Consider the following 25,419-nt stretch of genomic DNA (forward strand, 5'->3'; position numbering starts at 1 on the left):
TCACCTTTACGAAAGCAATACCCCTTCCCTTTACCCCTAATGGTAGTTACCTCTTTGAGTAACTCCCACTTCAGCACACTGTGATCACTGCCACCAGGTGGTTCATTTATCTGCAGATTCTTAATGCATGAAGAATCACTACTGATAATCAAATCAAGAGTATTACTCCCTCTAGTTGCCTCCCGAACATGCTGATGTAGAAAACAATCATCCAATAAATCCACAAAAGCCTTGCTACTGTGTGAGTGACCAGCCCCCAAATTCCAGTCAATATCTGGGAAATTAAAATCCCCCATTATAAGACTCTCTGATTTACTGGCCCACTCTATTTCTCCGAACAGTTTCTTATTATACTCATCAGAGTCATTAGGCCTATAGCACACTCCTACTCTCAATTTTGATCTCCCAATGCTTATTTCACACCAAACTGACTCGACACTGCACTGTCCAGCGATGTCGACTGGCTTCACTTCCTTGGATTTTATGTGTTTTTTAACTAATAGCATAACCCCTCCTCCCTTCCTATCCTGTCTATCCTTTCTGTAGACATTGTACTCCCCAAATTCCAGTTCTGCATTTCTTATATCTGTGTGACACCACGTCTCTGAAATCCCCACAATATCTGCCTTTGATGTTTTGAGCAATACCTCAAATTCATCAAATTTATTTACTAAACTCCTAGCATTGGTGTACACACAAGTATACATGCACCTGTTCTTTTTCTTAGCTACCCTAACACAACCCATGTGTTTACTTGTACCCCAATGATTCCCAGCAGTCTCTGAAATATCCTGCATCTTATTTTCCAGGCTGCGGCTCATTCCAATAGAAGCAGTGCAAGAATCACTTTCACCTCTGCCAGTGGCTACTGTTAATCTATTAGTCCTTGTATCCCCCCAATCTAGCAGTTTTCCGACCCACCTAACATTGCCTCGATAGCATCAGCAAACATTCTTGCACCCTTTCTATTTAAGTGTATCCCATCCCTGTAGAAGCAGTCTCTCCTGTTAACAAGTACAGACCAGGCTGAAAAAAATTCTACCCCTTGAGCCCTGCACAATCTTTCCAGGGCCGAATTGATTGACAGGGCTCTCATCATATACTCCCTCCTATCGTGTCTGGGCAGAATTGCAGACACTTTCAATTTCAACCCTAATTCACGGCTTTTTTTCATCAGTGACCTGTACTTGTCAAGTAATTCCGCCGGTCTCCTACTCTTAATGTCATTAGTGCCAACGTGTACAACTATATCACCTTTTGTGCCCTTAAAAGATGATATCCGCTCTACAACGTCATCAACTTTTGCCCCTGGCAGACATACCCTGGTCCTATTCCACCTATCCTTTTTACAAAGCATGTTTCCCGTTTCCCTGACAATAGAGTCACCAACAACTACTAGTTCCTTTGGGACCAGCGCATTCTGCCTTGGGGGTTGCCGCTGTGTTCCGCGATGACCAAGTGCAAGCTCTGGCATTGGTGTGGGCAGCTGAGAGCTTGATGGGCCCCTCACTTGTAATCCTTCGAGGGCATCCACCCTATCCTTCAAGCTGTCATATAGGCCCATAACAACGCTGAGTTGTCGCCTTATCTCCTTACACTCCTTGCATCGCACACACACAGAGACATCCCCCATGGCAGTATCATGTCCCATACTTGACTGCTCCGCAAACATCAAGCAAATAGTGCATCTTACAAGGCTGTGATTCAGAGGACAACTGCCCCCCTCAGTTCTCCCCTGGGCCACAGCATTCCCATTAGCTTGAGTCCTTTGCTTTGCTGCTCTGGTTTGAGTCATGATTTAGATTTACTTTCAATAAAATTTCAATTTCTGTACAAAATTAAATCCTAAACTTGTATCCAAACACAGTTATAACGCTATATTTATGTTTCAGTAACGAGTGTTATCTACGGAATATTTACGTTTCAGTAACGAGCGTTATCTACGAAATATTTACGTTTCAGTAACGAGTGTTATCTGCGAAATCCCTTTATATAACTTTCGTATCAAGTTATGTATTAATTATTTGTTTTTACTAATTATTTATGTTACGTAACCTAAGTGGTTATATGTATAATTAATTATGTTAAATAAAATTAATTATATTACGTTTGTAATCTAAGTCGTTATATGTATTTATTTAAACGTACAATTTAACTGCTAACGAAGTTCAACTAACGCTATCTAGTACGGTATATCGTATCACAAAGGCAGGAAAATTACGAACGGTTAGCGGAGTTGAAACACGTGGAAACCTTTACCGATACTTTTATGCAATTACAAGGCCGAGTAAAGAATAAATACACCAAATTAATCAGAAAATCACAAAATAATGTTATACTACTAAATTTAAATCAAAAGTTTTAGAAAAACAATAATTTCAAATCAATAAATAAGAAAAATCCACTTAGCGGCTTTGAAAACGACAGTTTGTACACTACATTCGTTCAAAATGCTATTAAGTACCACTGCCCGAGCCTAGTCTTATATGTGGCATTGTGCTTAACGTCACTTAAACTTGCCTGTTAAAATTCTAAACTTTCAGTTTAACAATTCAACACAATTTGTGCTGAATTGTTAAACTAAAAATATAAACTATGAGAGATGTTACTCTGCTTGGCCCAAGCCAAGTGAGATAGACGTTAGGTTCATTGCTAACCTCACCTATTCCAATTGACCTGGTTTCCACCCCTGCCACTGGGAGGCAGGCTCTACTCTCCAGCTTTGATACTCTCTTCTTTAAACATGTATAAACTTGTTAAAATAAGAAAATCTATACTTCTTCACAAACATGGTCTATAAGGGACTCGTATCTGGTGAGTATGGGCTTGGCATACCCAGGGGTCCTGAGCTGGATATCATCATACTTCTTTCTTGGTGATTCCCTTCTACTTTTGTCTCTCTCTCTCTCTCTCTCTCTCTCTCTCTCTCTCTCTCTCTCTCTCTCTCTCTCTCTCTCAGGGTAACTTGGGACTTTCTTTTTGGCTGGTGCAGCATAGGCTTCCTTTTACCATTTAGCTAATAATAATAATAACATACTCTGCTCAAGGCCACCCAATAATAATTTTAGTAAATTCCTAAGATCAACATACTGGCTGCAATAAAACAGAATATGTTGAGAGCAGGAAACATCGGACCAGCTCTGTGTGCCCTGGGGCACTGGAATAATGAGGCACTGCTTTTTAGTAAATGGGAGGAATTTTGTTTGGAAGAATCATCACTCCAAGTGATACTGGCATCTGTTGTATGTGCGTTCTAAAATAAACAATGGCACATCACTCAAATAGAATTATATTTCAGTATCAGATGACACATTATAAAGAGCTGATTCAGGGTTATCAGCTTCAGCATATACTGTCCATTCATGTTTCTTTTCATTCCTGATGTCATGGGCTGTGGATCCATTAGAACAAACTTTAGAGTAAGAATTTATAGGAAAACACTATATACAAAACTTTATCAGTAGACACTAATGATGATTTTTAGTTTTTCACAAACTAAAGAGTTAAATTCGCTAATTCATCTTCAAAAAATTTTGCATTTTTTTTCTTTTGGAAAATATTAAACTAGATAAAATAACTTCAACATAAGCAAAGAACATATAAACTGTAAAGTATACAGCTTTATAGTGTTTTCTGGACAGTGTGATTGATGTGAAGAAAAATCCCAGCCATAATGCAAATAGTTTATGGTTCAGTCATTGTGCAATTATCAAACAGTTGTTCATTTCATGTGCATTTCCTTTTGCAGTGCTCATTTATTGACCACTATTCAATGGATGCGAAGTTGCATCAAGGCATAAAAATAGCAGTTCTTTTTGATGCAAGTTTGCATTCTGGCAGCAAATGTGTTAAGCAGATCTTGACTTCAAGAGCTGGAAGCTAATGACTGTCAGTCATTTTTGCCTTGTAGTGGATGAACTTCTTGGTAGCTTTAAGAGTGAAAATTACAAAGAATTAGTTAAAGTTGATTGAAAATTTTAGGAAAATGGAATGCATTGTCAGTTAACCACCATTGCTTGTACTCTTTCTTTTCCAGACCAAATGTGGTGTTTGGGATTGCTCTTGGAATCAGTTTATTGCTGACTATAAGAATAGTAAAGAAAATCATGAAATATTGTTTCTGAAAACACATTTTCTGGTTACCTGTAATTATAATAAATTCTGTTGAAGGTGATTTAAATATTTCATGTGGTAGCTGCAATGCTATGATTTCTGCTTCAAGTATAAATGAAGCAGCTTTATTTAACAATCTTGTAAATGTTAATAATTTTGGTTGATTGTGTTTTAACTGAAGCACAAAATTTCCTAAATATAAACAAGAACAAAGGAGTGTTAAAGGGATTGATGTGTCTGTCTGCAAGGATGACTGAAAGGCAGTGAATATACTTCAGTTTATCCAGTCTTTCAAACTGCAGTAGAAGATTTTCTCTGTATTAAATCATAATGAATACATTGATGGGAATTAATGAATGAAATACTCCAGACCGTTTTACTGAATACTTTAAATAAGGTTATGTTAACATTTTCATCCCAGAAATAGGTTAAAAATGTTAATAAATTAAAGTCCAAATATGTATGAGTGACACTGATGTCAGTTTTATTAGTTCTCAGTTATTTATATTTGATATGCTTATATTTGAAATGTAATAGTTTGGGGGGGGGGGGGGAATATAAGGATTTCAAATGCTCTTTACTAAGAAAATTTTCATTAGTTGTGAAGACCAATGTATAAAGTATTCCAGTGGTAGTCAACATTTCAAAATATCTGAAAGATACATTTTTAATTCGTTATTCATAACCATGCTGCTGCATGATATCAGATGGTGTCAATATCTATTTTTGGTTATAAAATTGGTACACCCATCTATGGGTTGATGCAATTCTGTAGTTACAAAATGGTTTTCTTTTAAGTTTTGAGTTGTAAAACAATGTATCGTTGTTTGTTTATTTTTTGTAATTTTGTTACTTATTTTTAATAGAAAATGGCAATTTTCATTAACTATTTTTCTTCTCTCAAAATTATCAGGAGGCCACCAATTATGAACATTTTGGAGAAAATGGGTGGTGGAGGGAGGACTGTTTTTATTTAAATGATAACCTTTTAATTTTAGAAATTAAACCTTAGTGTGAAATCTTTCAGGTTTGGGAAGGCCTTAATATTGTGCATACTGCAAGAGTTATGATTGGTGCTACAAATCCAATGGAGTCTGCACCAGGTACTATAAGAGGTGACCTGTGTGTTCAAGTTGGCAGGTAATATTTTAATTCCTTTTTACTTAAATGAGTTTTTAGCATGCTATACTGGATGTGCAGTTATCAATTTTTATATTTATTCAAATTATAAAGATTAGTATATATATTATTCAAATTAATATATATATATATATATATATATATATATATATATATATATATACACAAAAAATTTATATATACTAGGTGTATATAAATTTGGAACTATTGGAGATAAAAGCTACCAAAGATTCAACAGTCATACTAGTTCAACTAGAATGATTGATTGCTAGAAAAAATTTTTCATCTTAAGATAGTTAAGGTGGTTCCCTCCCCTTTTGGCTAATATGCAAACTTCCATCATTTGCTACTAATAATACTAGTTAGTGCATTGCATTATAAGCTATTAATGATTGTAACAAATTATAATAAATCTTCAGTGTATTATAATTATGCCTCTTATTCAACATGTTTTAAACTCAACTAGTACTGAGCTGATACAATGCATTAGCTAATATGATGGAGACTTTTTATAGACTTGTCAAAATATAGTTTGACTCCTTGCCTGGCTTACCAATTCAGTACAGGCATGCTGATCTAAAAATTGATTTACCTGTGTGTCTTGTTGTCTGTTTTATTTTGAGCTCTGGTACTTGCAAAATTATGAAGGTATTTTTTTGATTTTCTAAAAAAGTTCTTTCTCATCATACTTTGGCTTCTGTTGATTTGCTCCACTGTGGCTCTACTTTTATCAGTTTGGTAGTAACAATGCATATGTTGCAGTTTAATGAAAATACACAGGCTTTTTTAATTAGTATTAGAATGTTTACTAATTTTTTATATTATAAGTGAGCAATAATAAAATTGCCTCACTTATAATATAAAAAAATGTTATCTTTTGTTCTGAGAGGTTTTGTAGTTACATTATATTGTGCTTGATTTTCATAGCAAATAATCAAGTTAATGAAGATTCAGAAATAAATTTCTTTTACAGAATTAGGTTCCAATTCATCACATGATACTAATTCAAAAGAAGACCGACAATGATTTTATGCAATGAGACCTTTTTTTGTGAACTGTTTCAAATCTGATTTTAAACAGAACAGTTTCAAATGATCCCAGATTAACATACCAATTGTGTGGTACTACTCTCAGGATAATGGAAAATGGAGATGTGGGGATAAGTGTGCAATCAAATATGAAGTTCTCCAAACAGTTTAAACAGACTGCCAGAATTTGTGAGGTGTTTGTCAATGATATTCAGGAAGTTTGCTAGCAGAGATAAGGAGATGATTATCCCATTGTAGGCTTCAGTCTTGAGTACTACATAGAGGTTTGAAGGCCCATTTTAGGAACAATGCAGATCTTTTAGATTGGGTGCAGAGAAGGGCAAACAAGATTGAGAGGAACAAAAGGGTGGCTTTACTAAGAAAGGTTTCAGTTTTGCAAATTGCCATGTCTGGGGGGGGGGGGCGGCCTATGTACCTGTGAGGTGATCTGATTGAAGATTTTAAATGACTTGATAAAGCTCAGTGCTGATGCGGACCAGCATGGTGGCCATCTTGTTTCAAGATAGTAGATTGAAATAGAAATACCCTTACTGGGTGCACTTTTTTTTTTTTTTTCTTTCCACCAGAATATTATAAATTTGGGTTTGGTCACTGCAAACAAATGAGTTATAAAGAGGTAATGCTTATAAGGAGCGGACGCTTATGTCCGATAAATTTGGGTTCTACCCAACTGTACTACTCTAATAGCATTCTGTAAACAAATGTTATTATGATGGGGACAGATTCATATGACAACTTCGTAAGCCAAGCAGTTTTGGAAAATGCAACAACCACTTCATGCTTATATCAAGAACATTTTCTTGACTAAAGCAAGCAATTGGCTAGTTAAAGGCTGTAATGTTGTATAATGGAAACACCTATCCATCCATATCAGTTTGATATGCTATTGTTTTAAAGAAAAGCAAGAAAATATGGAATTCCTCCTTAAAAAAAAAAAAATAGTAATAATGATTATAAGATATAAGTAGAAAATTTGTGGCACTTCAGAAGTGATTGAAATTTTTATTACAGTTATTTCCACAGAATAAAAATTGTTTTCAACTTGATTTCACAATTTTGCTGTTTCTTTTGCCAGTAGAGCAAGAGGTTCCTATTATATTGCCAAAATTGGACCTTCTAAGCAGTCTATATTCCTGGACATCAGAAAATTTATCATCTACCACTATAGGTGGCCAGAGATGAGCAGGATGTCATTCCATATAAGGAGTGGGCTAATTATTTAGTTCCTTTTGGCGACATCATTTACTTGCTTACTTATTCCAGCATTATTACCAGAAATAAGAATGAAGGGAAAAGTAGCATCAGTGAAAAGTAGTTACCAGAAGTCCCTGTAAATGTACCTGATTTTAGAGTGAGCCATTGGAAAGGGGACTCAAATTCAAAAAAATCTCATACTTCAGACTATATGATTATTCCATGTCAGTATCCTGTGCATTAACATGGAATGATCAGTGATGTTATTAGCTTACTAATAATGTGGCTGTGTTAGTGTGAATATTGTTGGCATAACTGGAGTATGGTAAATATGATATCTGCCCTGGTTACAATTTTGTTAACTACGGCAGAAGGAGAAATCCTTTTTTTTTTTTTTTGCTGGTGCTGGTAGCTAACAGAACAAATTGCCTTGAGTTTTTCACTACTTCAAAGTGTATTTTTTTTTTAAAGGAATGCGGTTTTCAGATAATCTTCATTTAGCCATTATTTCAATGTTTTTAAATTTTGGTACTAACCATTTAGCATCTCTGTTTGAGAGCAGTGCAATAAACAAAGTTTTAAAACAACTAAATTTGTTGGCCATTCATATAGTTACAATAACCAACCCTGTCAGCAGTGTATAATAGCACATTTAGCATATGTAACTTTTGTGTATTATGTTCTAGAAAGGACCTCTCCATTCAGAAATCTGACAGTTTCATATAGTTTTATGACCAACTTTGTTCCTGGCATATTGCATCTTTCAGCTACACTGTGTGCTGCTTATTATGATTGTATTGGGGTTTTATGAAAAATGTTAAGCAGAGGGGATTTTTCTGACGAAATATAAACTTTCTAAAACAGTTGATTATTACTTGATGCAATACTGTCTCAAGCAATTACAATTAATATCCAAGACCATTTGGTACGCATGTTTGTTCTGTTATTAAATAATGGTATGGGGATAGTTTGGTAGAAAGTCATAGGATTGTCTTTTGCTGTTCATGGCTAATTTAGTGACTTATTTGATATTCAGAATTGGACAACCCAAGGGTTTTTCAGTCCCATGATTCCAAGATGAAGCATTCAGTAACCATATATCATTTCAGTTCTCTAAATTGACATTACTACAGCAAATTTTATTCAAATGAATTTGATCTGGGGAAAGAACTATTCAAAGGTTTTTCATTTGTGAAAACCTTATATCTAATTTATTTTAAGGACCGGAGCTAATCGGAAATTATTTTTCAGCGATGTGGCTTTGTAAAGCATTAAAAATGGTAATTAGATAGGATTTTCTTTTATAATTGGTAGTGAAATTTGCTGTTTTAATTGTTTAAAATCATTGGGAGCAACATATGAACTGATTCCTAACAATTCTTGGCATCGATTTAGGGATACCTAACTAGTTTAGCACAGTTAAGTTAAAACAGTGAGATTTAAAAGTTGGTAATTGTCAATGTGTTAATATCAACAGACTCATCCATTATCATTAGATGAGTGTGATACTGGCTGCTTGGGTACTTTCCTTTATACAAACTTAATGCTTAATAAGTGGTGTAAAGATATGGTTTCACCCCTCCTGCTTGACTTAGTGGGGGGCAGTTTTCTGCATAATGGTTCTTTCAGAAGACTAGTATCCCCTCCCTTTACTGCCACACTTGGTAACTAACTTTTGCAGATGGCACATATCTAAAATTTGTTGAATCTTGTCCTGAGCATCACACAGAAATTAAAGATGTTAGAGAGGTTATAATTGTGTAGAGGTTTTTTCCATGTAATTGTTATTCATTCAACACTTAATACTGCAAATGAAATTATTTTTTCTAATTATAATTAGATCATATCTTATTTGATATTTATGAATTTTCATTTGTGAGAAACAGTAGCATGTTGTACCTTCTTCCGAGAGGCAGTAGTGTCTGTTTTATTGCTCTGACTTAGTCAGTTCGTGACCAGCAGTGCAGTGAATCACTCTTCAACACTTCCCACCCCTTGACTGCAGTTATTAGGGTTGGTAACACATCCAAGGAATTAGATTTACTTCTGGGATGCCCTTCCTTCTGTTGATATCCTACAGCTTCTTGTGCACTCATCTTGAATATCGGCACCAGTAGCACAGTTGAATTGCATAGTGCTACTTTGGTATAGGAGATTTCTATATGCTGGTTATCCAGATTAACTGCAAAAAATGAAATATAATATACACTGCCCTACCATTAATATCTGAACACTTACAGGGAAACTGATGTATGCTCAAAACCTTTGGCCTTTATGATAGCCTCTAGTCTCCTTGGAACTCCCAGTTTTTTTTTTAATGTCTTCCAATATTTTCCATCATTTAGCTTTTCAAAGTGGTGACTACGTCAGCTCTTTTTTTTTGGGCAGTTTCTTCTCACATGAACCTGATGATCTAATTCATTCTATAGGTTTTCTGTAAGAGTGAAGCTCTAGGTTAGCCAGCTGTCATGATGCTAGTAGTATTACATGGAGCATTGTTATGCTGATACAAGTATGGGTGTTCCCCAGTGTGCTGCCACTACATAGGTAGTGCATTGTTGTCTGGGATGTCTAGTTAGACCTTGGCATCTGTAGTTTTAATGGTTCCAGATGAACAGTCCAGTAGATAGATCTCTCCAGCCATCTGCCACATCCAGGCATGATCATCAGACTGTTGGACAATGTATCATGACTCTTCATTCCAAAGCACGACTTTCCCTTAGTCTACAGTCCAAGAATGGTGGGTATTGGTCAAACCAGATGGCATCTGGCATTAGTCTGGGTGACTAATGGCTTGTGAACAGCTGCACATTGTACTGGTGTTGACTTGTGTCCTTTTTGTCTCACCAAATACACGTTTGCTGTAACAACATTGATCTGCATTCCAAACTGTCAATTCTTTGCATGGCTCTCTTGTCTTATTCCATTATATTTGAGGTTTTCTGAGTTGTTTCTTGACTGAAATTGGGAGAATATTTCTTATTTTTTTTAAAAATGTGTTATTTTTATTTATTGTCAGTATCTCTGTTACCTTAATGTGTTTAATGCAGAGCAAGTGCTGTCAGAAATAGTGAGAGATAACATAAAAGCATGCTTAGTTAAGCCTACATTTCAGCTAATTTAAGTGGTATGAAAGACAGAATTGTCTACTCTTAATATCAGCAGTTTTAAATGTAGGTGAGTCAGGCATGCAACATAATTTCGATCACACTACTGTAATCTTGTGATGCTTTACAACATCTTTTATTGCAGTAGTGACAGTTGACCATGGTCTGGCCAGTGCAAGAAAGTAAAGTACAGTGGACCTCCGCTTTAAGATTTATTCACTACGATCAAACCACTTTATGATGGACTCTCCATAATATAACGTTCACTATGTGACATGTGGTAAGCACCGGTCATTGTGATAATCTTTGCGAATTTAATTTTAATTCTTTTAAATGGTGATTCTAATAGGCAAAAGTAGGAGGAATGTTACCACTGGCTATAAAAGTAAAGATCACAAATTTACACTTTATTACGTTACCAATTAGCAAAATTAAATGATACGTGAAAATCAGAAGAATTTTCCACAGGTTAGCAAAATAAAAATAAATTTATGCTTATGTACATAACTTAATTAATACTGTAATATATGCATACTAACTAATTGATATTTCTGTTCACTGACAATTTTATTGGTGGGGGTGTTGTAAAATTTAAAACTGTAAAAGAGGTAAGCAATCAATAACAAAGAACATGGCATGCACAAATTGCAACTTACACAATATGCACAAATGAGATATAATAGATTGCACTGGCTTATTGGGCACTAGAAAAGCCCAATAAGCCAGAAACTGCAAATTTTAATGATTTTAATTGCTTTTTTTGAAATTAAAGCAGCTGATTCCACTAACCAGTGATCATGTTAACTGGCACCTACTTATTTCACTTTGATGGGATGGGCTTACGATTATCTCCAACCAGACCATGTGGTCCCTCCTCACAGCCAGTAGCAGTGTTTGTAAATGTTGGCTGCATGTTTTGTTTTTGCATCCTTTAGTGGAAGTGATTTTTTTTTTTTTTGTGTGTTATGCTTAAATAAATATATTAGTTTTTTAATCAATGTGTACAATTTGTATTATAAAAATCACCTTTTAGAGAGAGATAAATAGCTTATTTACATAGCAAAAATTTCAACTTTCAAGGTCTTGGAACGAATTACCAAAAAAACAATGTATTATTGGGTTCTCATTACAATATTTTCACGATACAATGGTGTCTCTGGAACGGATTAATATTGTAAAGCCGGGGTCCACTGTATAATTATATGGGATTCAATTGTTCAGCTCATTACATTTAAGCAGAACTCTTCATAGATGATCAGTAGGTTTGGTTTGTAGTGCACGATTTTTTTTTAAGATTATCTCCGTTGTTCAGTTGAACAGTAAACTTCATGGACATCACAACAAATTATAAATAAATAAAAATTGTTGATGTTACCAGTAATGGATGGTAATTTTTTTTTTGCTTTCTGGGTGGAGAAAAAGTCTGCTTGCTTACATATAATAAAGGTGGTGCTTAGATTTAAGCCAGATGCAGTAAGGAGCTGCAGCGAATTCATAACCACAAGCCTATAATGTATCTTGCAGTAGTCAGAATCACGTTTTACTGAACAGTGAAGGCCATAAGTGGAGCTAGGTTAACTAATGGATAAACTCCTTACTGTCAATTTCATAAAATTCCAGATTTCTTAACAGGACAGATTATGGTTTAATCGATGCTCATATTACCTTATACTGTATAATGTTATAAAACATTTTTGAAGACTATTTAAGTATAATGTGTCCGTATATTTTAATTTATTCTAAAGGGTGTCGCAGTTCATGTCAACATTTCAAATAAGCATAATGTATGGCATTATTAATCACTCATGCTTCTGAACTTTGTTAAGTCCTTTTGTATAAATTGTAATCAAAAAAAAAAAAAAAAACAGTAGAATTTAGACATTGCTGGTTTGTGGCTTTTTCTAGTTGACTATAAATCTAATCAAGCAATAAATTTTCAAAGCAAATGTCAAGATCAGAGTACAAGTAAGAAGACAACACAGGGGAATGTGTTCTATGTCAGGGGTTGCAACCTCTTTTTGAGTGAAGAGCCATTTTAGATCTAATTTTTAAAAAAAATTCGAAGAGCCTCAGCTCAAGCTGGGGGGGGGGTTAAGAAATGGAATACAGTGCAAAGGTGTTTTAAAAAATATATATATTTATATACATACAGTTGGACCTCTACATAATGAAATCGATCATTCCCTTGAAAAAATTTGTTATACAGAAATTTTGTTTTAAAGGAATATGACCTTTTCAACAATTAAAAATACTTTCAAACATTTGTTTGAAGGTTTAATATTGCCCTCACATCCAACTCATCGTCGATATTATCACTAGTTCTTTAAATATGCTCCAAAATGTTGGAGTCACCTGGATATTCAGCTACTATGACATCATTAACTCCTAAAACTAAAAATTCGTCAAGAACAATTTCTCTACTGATCAAACCTTGCTTAGAACTCTTCTCAACATTGCTCAATGTCTTTTAGTAGTTCATCCCTCTCATCTCTGTTAATTAGCATTTTTGCAAAACCTGCTTTTGTGAAACAATTCTTAATCGTTGTTCCCATCACATCTTGACTCCATACTTTTGCCAACTCTGATATGCACATCTGCAAATCTATAGGTTGGTTGGTTTCTATTCTCAGTATAATTTTTTTCAGTGTGCGCCTTTGATAGGGCATTTTCAAAGGGTGCCTCCGTAGCCAGGTGGGCAGGAGCAGCAGTGCGTAGCACATGCTTCTTGATTAGACCTGGGTTCAAGCCTGTGACCACCAAATACAGAGGATGCGGAAAGGTCAGGGAGTGACCACTGCATATCCCCGAAGCAATATGGCCTTGGTTGCTAATGCTCCTAAAAACCAAATAACAGCATGTCTAATTTGCCAGTCAGTGGTCCAATATTGCAAGAGAAGGCTAATTATCTAGTTCAAAACACTTGTTGAACTACAAATGCAGCAGTGGCTCCAAAGATTCAAGTACATTAATACCTTTGTTCCCCAAAATGTTTACGGCAAGGCTGAATATTGACAATGAAAAGGGTGCAATCTGGTTGTGTTCTGTATGGTCCATTTTAAAAACTTAAGATTTTTTTAATTGATTTTTTAAAAAAATGAGCATATTTAAAAAAAATTAGATTTCTCTAATTTTGACATGACAGGTATATTTTATAATTTGCTGTTTGAGGAGTCTTATAATGGTGGAAAATTGAGTGAAGAAAGAATCACTATTCTGTTATGCTGCTACATAGATGACAGTACAAAGCTGCATCCACTTGTGGTTGGTAAATTTTACAAGCCAAGATGTTTTAAAGGAGTTAACCAACTTCTGTGCATTTAAGAATAGTTGAAGTGTTTGGCTTCAATCTGCTTATATCTTAAACTGCTAAATATTTCCCATCCGAAATCATCCTTAATGTTCCTTCGAGTGTTTGCCACCCCTCAATTTCTTTTCTTCAGATGCAAAACCTTACATTTAGTGTGTCAGCTGCTGTCTTTCGGGCCATCAAGTTATTTTGAAGAAACTCATCCTGAGCCTGGTTATTAACCCTGCTACTTATCATTAAATCATCAACAAATACAAACAACCTGCCCTGTATGCCCTTATTAATATCATTGAAGAAAAACCAGAAACAAGAGTTCACTCTGAAGAATGTCCATTATCACCCTCTGAGTCCTCGCACTTAGCCAGCTCCTTATCCACTGAAGGATCTTCTCAGTGATCCCAATTTATACAATAGTCTTGTGGGTAACTGAATCAAAAGCTTTACTAAATCTAGATATACAATATCAGAATTGTTTCCACCAGCTAAATGCTTTTATGACTTGAGCTGAATTTTTTGGGTGTTAAATTAAATATTATTTAAAAAAACTTAAATTTACTTGTATTCTGGTATCGATTAATTCTTTAGTATTGCAGTCAACATGTTTTATTCCATGTTTATATGAATCAGTTAGTTTGTAATAATTGCTAATTTAGCTTGCAAAATAAATAAAAACAGAAGTATAGGAAATATTTTTGTTGTTTTTTTTCCATTGTTTGTAACCATGCATTTCTGTTTTTGTTGTCTGCTGTGAGGGGTGATATAATGAAGATATAATAATTTACCAAAATGATTTGAGTAGTTTAAATAGCTGTATTAATTTTACCCTCAGATTTTATTTTCAAATACAGTCGATTCCGGTTATTTGGAACACATCTGGACTGGACTGGTGCATTTTGGCCCAATTAGGCGGCTGCCCCAATTATCCGAAGTTTCACGTAAAAAAGATAAAAATACGATGGAGTCACCATAGTAAAGTACCGTTCACTATATGATGTGTAGTAAGCGCCCGTCATTGTGATCACGTTTGTGAATTGAATTTTAATTCTATTAAACAGCGATTCTAATTAGCAAAAATAGGAGGAATATTATCCACAGGCTATAAAAGTTTACCTTTTATTGCCTTACCAATTAAAAAATTAAATTATATGTGATAATCGGAATAATTAATATGTACATACTAACTAGTTGACATTTCTGTTCACTGACATTTGTGGGCGAGGGTTAAAATTTAAAACAGTAAAAAGATAAGCAATCAATAATAAAGAACACAGCACACAAATTTCAAGTAACACAATACACGCAAGTGAGAACGGAGTAGAAGTGTAAACACATTTCACCATAATAACCCACAGAATTCTAGTTTTTGGTATTATCACAAATTCAATAAGATTGGGATTACTATCCATTTATATAGGTGCCTCCGTAGCCAGGTGAGCAGGAGCAGCAGTGCTTAGCACACGCTTCTTGATTAGACCGGGGTTCGAGCCTGTGACCACCAAATATGGAAAGGTCAGGGAATGACCACCGCATATCCCCAGAGCAATATGGCCTTAGTTGCTAATGCTCCTAAAAACCAAATAATAACAACTATGATAGATTTCACTAACAGAAAAGCCCAATAAACAGATGACTGCTAATTGTTTTATGGTTGTGACCTCCAGAAATCCAACCGAACCAAGTGGTACGGTCAGAGACGATCATAGGGTAATTGCCATTGCTGCAATCTCCTGCCCCGATTAAATGGAATGTTGTCCCAGTTAAGCGAAGTAAACCCTGGCTATTTTCTTGATTGGGTTCCCTGTTTAAAGATTTGCCCCAAATAAACGGCTCCCCCGATTAACCAGTGGCCCAAATAAACGGAATCCACTGTACTTGTTTTTATTTTAAATATGGGAACTTTTGTGTGAACTCATGCGTGCTGAAAAAAAACTATTTAACATGTGGTAATATTCTGACAAACACTAAGAACAGATGGGTAATAATCTCTTTACACATGGTAACTAGAAGGATTTTACAAGATCATTAGGAATGTATAACAGGAATGATTGTTCAGTCAGATTGACTTCTGTTGCAGAGAGGAAGTCAAACCAGATCCTCCCCACACAAGTAAATATTAACAGTCAGTCACTGTAACTTCTCAATATGTTATACTAAATAGATAATTACCATAAAAGTACATATTCTTATATACCATGCCTGGCACTGTGTCAACTATTTGCTTATAAAATTTAGTTTACAAAAGTTCATAACTAAAGGTATTGAAATTGACAAATATTGGTTCCCCTCTTGGAGGAAATCATTTAGTATTTTGCAGAGAATACAATAAATAGTTCAGTAGTCGTCACTTTGGAAACGATCATTGCCATAGCCGGTTCCCCTTTGTGAGGTATAGTTTGCTTCTGATTGAGCTATTGTAAAACTGATGTTTTGTCCCCCCACTCTTTTTTTTTGTGTGTCCATCTTGTAGATGCAATCATACTTTATAACTGAAACTGTATTTTAATTTTTTTTATTTCAGGTATACCAAATTTAACAATATACACATTAAAACAAACATTGCTGGCTATACTCATGTTTGCCCTGTGGATAGCAACTGTGCTCTTATGTTTGCAACATTATGTGAAAATAATATAAATGTGGAGTTATTTGTAACTTAGCTTAAGTAAGTGTTTCATTTTTTTAATGAAATTTCAATGTGAAATGAGAATTTCATGAAGAAATACTCTTTGAAATTAAATTAAACTAGATCTTGAAATATAAGTAGTTTCTGGAATAGTTTGTACTGTGTAATTGAAGGGGGGTGGGGAAGCAAATAAGTGTAAAATGCAGTTTATTGTGTTTACTACAAGCTAGGTTTGGTCAAAAGGTTTAGTGAACATTGCGAAAAAATTGTTTAATGATAAATGTTTACATTGTTATATTCAGTATAATCTCCTGTAACCACACTTGCTCCATCACATCTGCTACTGAGCAAAACATTTTTGGAAGTCTTGTGAATGCTTTTAGGCAGTTAATTGTTTGATTGGATATTTTTAATAGAATCATTATTTTCCTTTTGCCTTCTGTTTTAATATGGGACTGACAAAGTCACGTGGTGGGAGGTTTTTGTCAGTCAAATTTTTGCAATGCTGGGAATGAATTTAGTGCTGCTTTACTTGGCAACCAAATCCTTGGTCAAAATGACAAAAATCAAACCAAATTTGATGTTCACACATCATTCAGATTTCATCATTTTTAGTATTCCCAACAAATGAAGATTAAAAAACTAATAATAAAATAATTTTCACTAGACTGTTATACTACAAGCTAAAACTTGCTGTGTGTATGCTCTAGAGCAGGGCTGGCTAACTTAATTTGTAATGTGATACTTTTTTTCTTCAAAATGTGCTGCGATCTACCATCTCAAGAAGTTCATTGGTTTCCCCCTTAATGCTTGATCTACTTTTCTTGTGTTAAATCTTATGTCCTCTCTGAGTCTCTTTCTAATGGCTTTGCATAACTCGGTATACTCAATTTTCTCCTTGTCAGTGTTTATCTTGCTCTTCATTTGTTGCCTTTGGTTCATCATAACAAGTGTTTCTTGACTGATTTCCTTTTCCCTATAGGTTTCTTGGGCTTTATCACTTTCAGAAAGTTGTAATATTCCTTGTCAATATCTTGGTCCTGAGCAGTGCAGAAGCTCAAACTTGTTAAATTCCAGTACTTACTGCTCTTTTTCATCTTCTGTTATCTCAAAGACGTTCATATTATTTACTTGATTCAGTTTTTTCCTTTCCTTTCCTACATCTATATCAAGTGTGCATCTTGCCATTCTGTGATCACTTCTAACATTTTACTTTATTCAGGACTGTAATATCATTCATGATATATCTTCTGTTAGTGAGGATGAAGTCTATTTCATTAGTTGTTAATCCATTTGGACTCTTCCATGTCCATTTTCTGTTCACCCTTTTCTTGAAAAAAAAAGTGTTCATTACTGACAATCCTTGAGATTCTGCAAATTCCACAAGTCTTTCATTTCTTTCACCAATTCCAAAATTACTGCAATAATTAAAGACAAACACCAGCCAAGGAATTAAAAATTTACTATAAAAATAAAATATACAGAAATAAAATAAAATATAATGCTGTCTCCGAAAGCTTCAGGTTTTATTGCTTTTAATCCAGTTTATTTTAGATAATTTTATTGCTTCGGTATTTTTAACATTTTTATTGTAGTTTATTTTATCGTAATTTATTGTAATATTTTCGTCTTCCGATAGTGTTTTCATTATATTTTATTTTATTTCTGTATATTTTATTTTTATAGTAAATTTTTAATTCCTTGGCTGGTATTTGTCTTTAATTATTGCAGTATGGAATTTCCCAGCCCCATAGGCCTGGTTGAAGATATAAATTCCAAAATTTCCTATAGTTTCCCTTTCTGTGCTGTTTTGTCTTTTTCCAACCTTAGCATTGGAGTTCCCATAATAATAGTGTATTGGCTTTTCTGCTTATCTAGAAGACTCAATTTCGGTGTACATTTCTTCAACCTCTTCATCATCATGGCTCGATGTTGGTGCATAAATCATTATAACCTAACGGTTATAATGATTTATGCACTTCTAAGAGGCACATTATGTACTTCTAAGAGGCACAAGCTAACGCTTGTACCTCTTAGAAGTCTTGACACCCTTGGTGATGTACTTTTGAATTCCAAAATGTTGTTTTTTATATCTTTATGGACCAGGAACCATGTTGTTTTTTATATCTTTATGGACCAGGAACCCAACTCCACCTTGGTTCCTTTCACTGTTTCCATTGGTGTACAGTAGTTTTCCACTTGATAAACTTATAAGTGATTCATTTCTTCTTCTTTCAGCCAAACTGATGATATTCCAATTCACATTTTCTAGTTGTTCCTTTTCCGGCTCTAATATCCTGTCTTCACCGATGAGCGATCTTACGTTGTAACAGGCAGCAAAGTTCAGTTTCCGTGCATGGCAGCCTGATCGTACCCAGTGATTCTTAGCACCCTCTGCTTCCACTCTGATCCTCTCGCTGCCGTAAGAGGAGGAGTGAAAGCTGCTGGGGACTGAGGGGCCATTTGTTTCGCTGTGATGTGTTGGAGGGTTTGGTCTTTTTCTCTTCACGCTGACCAGGCATCTTGAAGAGAACCACTCTACACGTTCGTTGACACATAAGTGACATAACGAGGCTTACCATCGAGAAGGTGTGCATGAGTGGATTTTAGGGAGCCAGGCCAACCGGACTTCTAAATCTTCTGAAATAGAAAGATATTGGATCCATCAGTGTTTTAGACTGAGTGTCTGATAACACAGAGTGCCTGCAATTTGTCATTAACCACCCTGCTAACCTTTAACAAACTGAGGCTTTAAACCTGAAATGTCTTTAATAAATATTGAAAAAAAAAGCAGTGGGTGCAGCACTGAATCCTAGAGCACTCCACTAATAGCATTAATCCTTAGAAGAGCAGTGCCCTTGATAACCACTGTATATTCTCCCACTCAGTCATCTCTTTATCTATAGCAGTAATTTTCTCCTAATGCTGCACTGCTCCAGTTTGTATAGTAGTCTTATTTGGTGCATTATCAAAAAATTTTTGAAATTTAAATATATATTTCTTATATACTGTTAGCCTCTGGAAGCTACAATGACTGTCTCTTGTCAGTTCCAGGAACTTGCATTACTGGAAGCCATCAGACATTCTAGTGTGTTTGTGTGAATTGAATGATATGTATACATACAAGTAGAATTGCCAACTTAGTAAAAACTTCTTTACATTTAAGAAAGGCTGATCATCAAACAGACAAAAAAAACCAAAAACTATTAGAGAAAAGACTTGACCAAACAGATTTTTTTTGGTGCATCTTCCACACCCATTCATTCCTCCAATCAGCACACAAAAACAACACAATATTCACTACTTCAGCCACTGACAACCAGAAGACTAAATTCAATCCAGTAAGCAGGTTGATTAACACAACCAGCAAATGACCAACCCTGCATGCCTTTGCTATGTGCACACCCATTAATTTACATAATTCGTTTAAGTGGTATAAAGGTGCTGCTTTCTCTGAAAGTGGGCCAAATGCATTCCATACATAAGCACCTATAGTATCTAGTCACAATGATCAAACAGGGTAGCCTTAACAAATGTATGATGTAACTGCTGTATAACCACATTCCTATCTAGATGGTCCTGCATTACTTCTTTAAACAGCTAGAGGTTTGCTTAATTTCCCTGGAATAGAAATCAAGCCCACAAGTCTAATCCTCTGATTCTCCTCCCCTTATGAATAGGATACATTTGCAGTCTCTAGTCTGTTGGAAACTCCCCCTAATCCAAGGATGCTCACAATTATGGCTAAATGTTTGCATATCTTTTTCTGCCTTTCTAATTGCATAAATAGCACTTACAAAATGCCTGATTAACTTTGATTTAACAGGTCTTCTTTCACAAATTTTTTCTTCTTGCATATCATATAGTTCTGTTACTGTGATTATCACCATTGGTTCTTTTATCTGAAAATTCTTATTATAACACCCAAAGAATTTTGAACTGAGATCTTAGAATTATCTTGGGGATAGGACAACAATGAGTTCCTCCTTGCTGTCCTTTTCCCATGGCCTGAATGTTAAGCCAATCTGCTGTTGAAAGTCATAAACATTGTTTGGTGTTAGCATTAGTAGAGGCATATGATGCAAGAAAGCAAGCTTATACAGCATCAACAACAAAAAAAAGCCCTTCCCATTTCACCTATCCATTTGCTCCAAATGTTGTCTAGTTCTGCCTTGAATTTATTTAAGCTGTCCACTTCTACGACAGATGGAAGTTTGTTCCAGAAATCAACCATCTGCTGGCTGAAGGCAAATTTCTGCACATCTATTCTACAACTGTCTTTCCTCAATTTGAATTTGTCCCCGCAGGTGATTAATCTGAGTTAGGGGAAGAATCCCATCAGCATTGAGCTTGCTCCAACCATTCAAGGCCTTATACAATCAAATACCTCGCAGGTGCCTAGTCTTCAGACACTAGTTGGCATAAATTATGCCTTTCTTCGTAAGAGCAACCTTTTGTTCTATTCACTGATCTTGTAGCCCTGCTCTACTCATTCCAGCAGCCCTACATCCTTCCTAAAATGAGGCTTCCAGACCTGTATACAGTACTCAAGGTGTGGCCTGACCATTGCCTTATACAAGGGTAAAATCACACCCTTATGTTTGCAGACCTTTCACACTAGCTATCTCTGCCAAATCACTAATTCTAAAAGCTGTACGAATATTGCTGTTGCATGGAATGTGTTCAGGGAATGCATTATGCCAACCTCAGAACTGAGATCCTCCTGAGCTCTGTTGCTAATTATCAATGTCTCCCCTTCCCAAAAAGTAAGTTTCAGAAAATTTTCATAATGTGTATTAAGTTGTAGAGAAGAGGGTTATTCCTTTGTATTTGAATGTTTGTATATATATATTGTACTCCTAAAAAATATCTAGGTGCAAGTAGGCTTTACAATGACAACCCTTTCACTTACTCCAATAGCTTGTTGATACCCCTTTGGTTTGTATGATGCTACACCTTCATGGATAAGCTTTCTACCCACAGACTGTAGTAGATATAGTCCATTTCCCCTACAGAACATTGATTCCTTAGTTAACACTGTGGAGCTATTCGTTTGGCCCTCTCCCAGCTTTTCTACATTCATCCCTGAACCATGCTCAGATTGCATTAGTGATATGGCATGAGGCATATCTTTGAAGCAAACAAGGGCATGGAGTTACCAAATGTTACAGTAAGCATCAGCATTTGTAGTTTCCAACAGTCACTAAAGCTCATCAGCTGCACTATGAGAAAACAACATGCCATACTTCTTTGTTGGCACAAATGCAGTCTGCCAGCTGCTGTTCTCCGGGCATCCTCTATGCCCACCTATCTGATAAGAATAGAATCTAGCAAGATCCATCATTTCATGGAACTGATTTCCAATGCTCCATGGATTAATTTGGGTATTCGGTAATTTACATGATATCAACAAAGTTTTTATGGTTGTGTTGCCAGGGGACAGATAATTGTCCCCATTGAGGTGTACAGCCTCCTGTTATATAATGATTTTCACACATAGTCTAGATCTAATTTTGATATTTCATGTAGAAAGAGTTAGTTTTTTTGGGGTTTGGGAGCATCTGAAGATGCTAATATGGGTTTAATGAATTGATAAGACTAAAGCTATGATGGGAAATATCTGTTTAAATGCATAACAAATAAAGATATCTTATCTGTTAACAAATGATGGGGAAATAGTGAGAAAATTAGAAGTATAATTGCACTGGGTAAGGTAGCATTTGAGAATAGAAAGTTTTTACATGGAGAACAGATATTGGGTTATGGGAAAGGTTAGTTAAATGCTTTATGCATCACTAAAAGGAGAAAACATTAGTAAGAATTGAAGCTTTTGGAATGTGCAGAAGGTTTGAAAGTGAAATGAACAGTGGGTTGGAAATGAGAAACTGAGGAGAGGAGAAAATTAAATTACGTTAAAGGCTATAAGGGAGAAGAAAAATTGGAATGGATTTATGCTGTAGGGAGGGAGTTTAAAGAGATGTAATTGCGGTGAAAATAATGGGAAGGAGATCTAGAGTAAGAAGTGGAATTGGAATGTTTAATAGATGGGTATTTGTTGGTTGTGAAAGAGAGGACTAGAGATGGGATTTTGTTCTGGCTTTCATAAAGCTGTCTAATGGAAGAGAACTTATGATCAGATCCCATTTGTGAGGTTTACATATAACAAGTTTGAACACCACTGAGCTTGGAGCATCTAAGAAAGTAAATATAAAAGATGCAAAAAAGGATGGGGCTGATTGTTACTAGTGATTAAAATCTGATGTTTTTATTTTCAGACTGAGTGATCTCATTTTGTAATTTACTCTAACAGTTTTTAAAAAGTTGGTCATTAATTAACAAATAAAATCTTGTTTTATTTTATTTTTTTACTATGTAAATACTTCAGCATGGCTTTAGTGGATCTATCAGTTGCAAAAGCTGCTCAATAACGGAAAGAATATAAATATGGCCATAAGTTTGGAACATTACAATCTTTCTTTAGTGTTTTTTTAGTAATAGCATAATCAGTTTTACTGATTAGGAGGATAGTCATGTTGTAAACACCGAATGGATATAAACTCCAGATCAATTTGGCCATTCTAGAATATAAACAGAAATATTTGAAATATCATTTTAGGAAGGAAACTACAGTTTTAAGAATGGCAGTAATAAAAATATGCAGATAAACTATTTTTTTTAAAAAATAGGCTTTATTGAGACAGTACCACACCTCATGTTGTGAACTTATAAATTTCCTGCCTGGAATCTACATATAATTAAGATAAATTGGTAATGTGTCTTATTAAGGTACAGATATGGGTTGGCTTGTATAAGAAATAGTCATACACATGACTATCTCACAAGCAAACCAGAAAATAGGCTAAAAAACCTTTTGGAACATTTCTTTGAAAAAACATGATTTAATTGCTTGGTACTCTTACTACAACTACTGCATTTTCAATAAAATCTTTCTTTAAAAATGAAAGGTAAGCATTGAAATAATGACAAATTAATTGATTTTATATAGATTTTTTTTATCCTAAAACAAAGTTTTAACTTGTTGGCACTAGCATTTGGTATAACTTTTTTCTAAAGAAAAAAATCATTGCATTTTTGTCTTTCACAGGAATATCATTCATGGTAGTGATTCTGTTCCAAGTGCTCAAAGAGAAGTTAAATTATGGTTCACAGATAATGAAATTAGCAGTTGGACACCTGCACTTGATACTTGGATATATGAGGATAACTGATCTGAAAAGACAAAGTAAATGTGGAAAAACCTGTAGTTTTATCTTCAGTTATGTTATCATATCTTTGATACAAGTGCCTATCTTGTTTTTTTTTTTTTTTTTTTAACTGATTTTTATTGAACATTGTAATAGTGTAATGGTCAAATTGTGCAAGGAAGTAACAACTTGTTCCATCATCCAAAAGAGACCATTCAATTCTTGCTTGAGTTTTGTGAAACTTGCTTCCTGTTTTGGCAGTGTTTGGTGGTAAATTATTCTAATGTTCTGTCTCAAAAACAAATTTCACGTTATATTGTCTGCAAGTGAATATACCTCCCTCAGTTACTATGCCACTCCCCTTTGGTGCCTTATGCCTCTGTTTGGTTCTCTGACTGAAGTTGTGTAGTTGCAATCTTCATGTGGATTATGGTAAATGCCCCTCATCAATCTGCTTGCCCTTCTTGGAACCCAGTCTAGAATCTATAAGATGACTCAGTATAATATTCTAAATGGAGTCTTACCATTGTCTTATACAGAAGGATAAGTATGACTCACTCACTACTTGCAAATATTTTAAAAATCACATAGCCGTGTGCCCTCTTCTGTTTCTGCTTTTTATTATATTTTCTGATTGCATTCTCTAGGTGAAGAACTACATTTAGCAGTAAATGTTAGTTTCTGTTTCTCAGATCATGCTTGCAATTGATCTGTTATTTTTAAGCAGTGTGGGGAGTTTGAAAAAATATATTTTTAAATTTAATCCTGTAATTCTGACTTAACCCTAAATGATAATGTATATGAAATTCTGAACATTTTCATTGAAAATGTTTAATGAAAAACTTAACTTGTCTTTAAAATAAAGAAATGAAAACCATAATTACAGTGCTAACTTGCCTAAGTGGTGATTCTAAATAAAAAAAAAAATTGTGCTTAAAAGTTTTTACACATAAATTTCTTCCCCAGCCGTCTTTTTTTGCTACTAATATGGACAAAGCAGTTCCTTTCCTTGTATATAAAATAGAATGGCCAATGTCATTATCACTTCATTGGCTGAATGGATATTCTAAGGTATTCTTTATGAACACTTAAAGGAGATTGCTGACTTACTAGTAACCTGCACCTACACGAAGTTCAAATAATATGCAAGTTAATAGGACTGCACACAGTAAATGCATATTAGGAGAGGTCAGCTCTGGTTGTGTTGGTGTGCCTATATTGGAATAAAGTTTAGTTTAATCTTCGCCGACCGGGCTAGCTGGGTGGGTAAAGTGCCTGCCTGACAACCAAAAGGTCGTGGGTTCGATTCCCGCCTCGGGCTTGGATCAAAGTACTGCTAAAACCTTGGGAGGTGCATTATGGCCACAGAAGCCTATGCGCCAACAACTACCAAAAAAAAAAAGAGTTTAATCTTCAAGTGGGCAGTGCCAATTGTTAAATTTTAACCATGAATATGGATATTCTAATTTCAGAGCATTTTCATAAAATGCTTAATATGGGAACACATTACCACACTCAAATAGGAGTACTCTGCTGCAGAAAAACGTCAGCAAGAAAAATATTTTTCACACCTTTTGTCTTACCCTACTAAACATAAGTTAGAACATCTGGGAATTTACTTCAGTGTATGAGGCAGTGTTTCAATAAAGCTGCTGCTTAGAACTAATTTGAAAGCTTGGAA

At 35.0% G+C, this 25,419-nt stretch overlaps 1 protein-coding gene across 1 annotated transcript in view; it reads left to right on the forward strand.

The window, feature by feature from the left end:
• LOC150081994 (nucleoside diphosphate kinase-like) overlaps positions 1–24,501 on the forward strand; it is a 58,195-nt gene extending 33,694 nt beyond the window's left edge. The window contains exons 3-4 of the mRNA XM_090379041.1: positions 5,141–5,253; positions 23,639–24,501. Coding sequence (XP_090235167.1) covers positions 5,141–5,253; positions 23,639–23,762 — 237 coding nt within the window. The 3' untranslated portion in view covers positions 23,763–24,501. The remainder of the gene's footprint in view (positions 1–5,140; positions 5,254–23,638) is intronic.
• Positions 24,502–25,419: the final 918 nt, after the last annotated feature.

This window comes from Mastigoproctus giganteus, chromosome 8 (genome assembly GCF_048544385.1).
Source record: "Mastigoproctus giganteus isolate SK-2022 chromosome 8, ASM4854438v1, whole genome shotgun sequence".
Taxonomy (NCBI): domain Eukaryota; kingdom Metazoa; phylum Arthropoda; class Arachnida; order Uropygi; family Thelyphonidae; genus Mastigoproctus; species Mastigoproctus giganteus.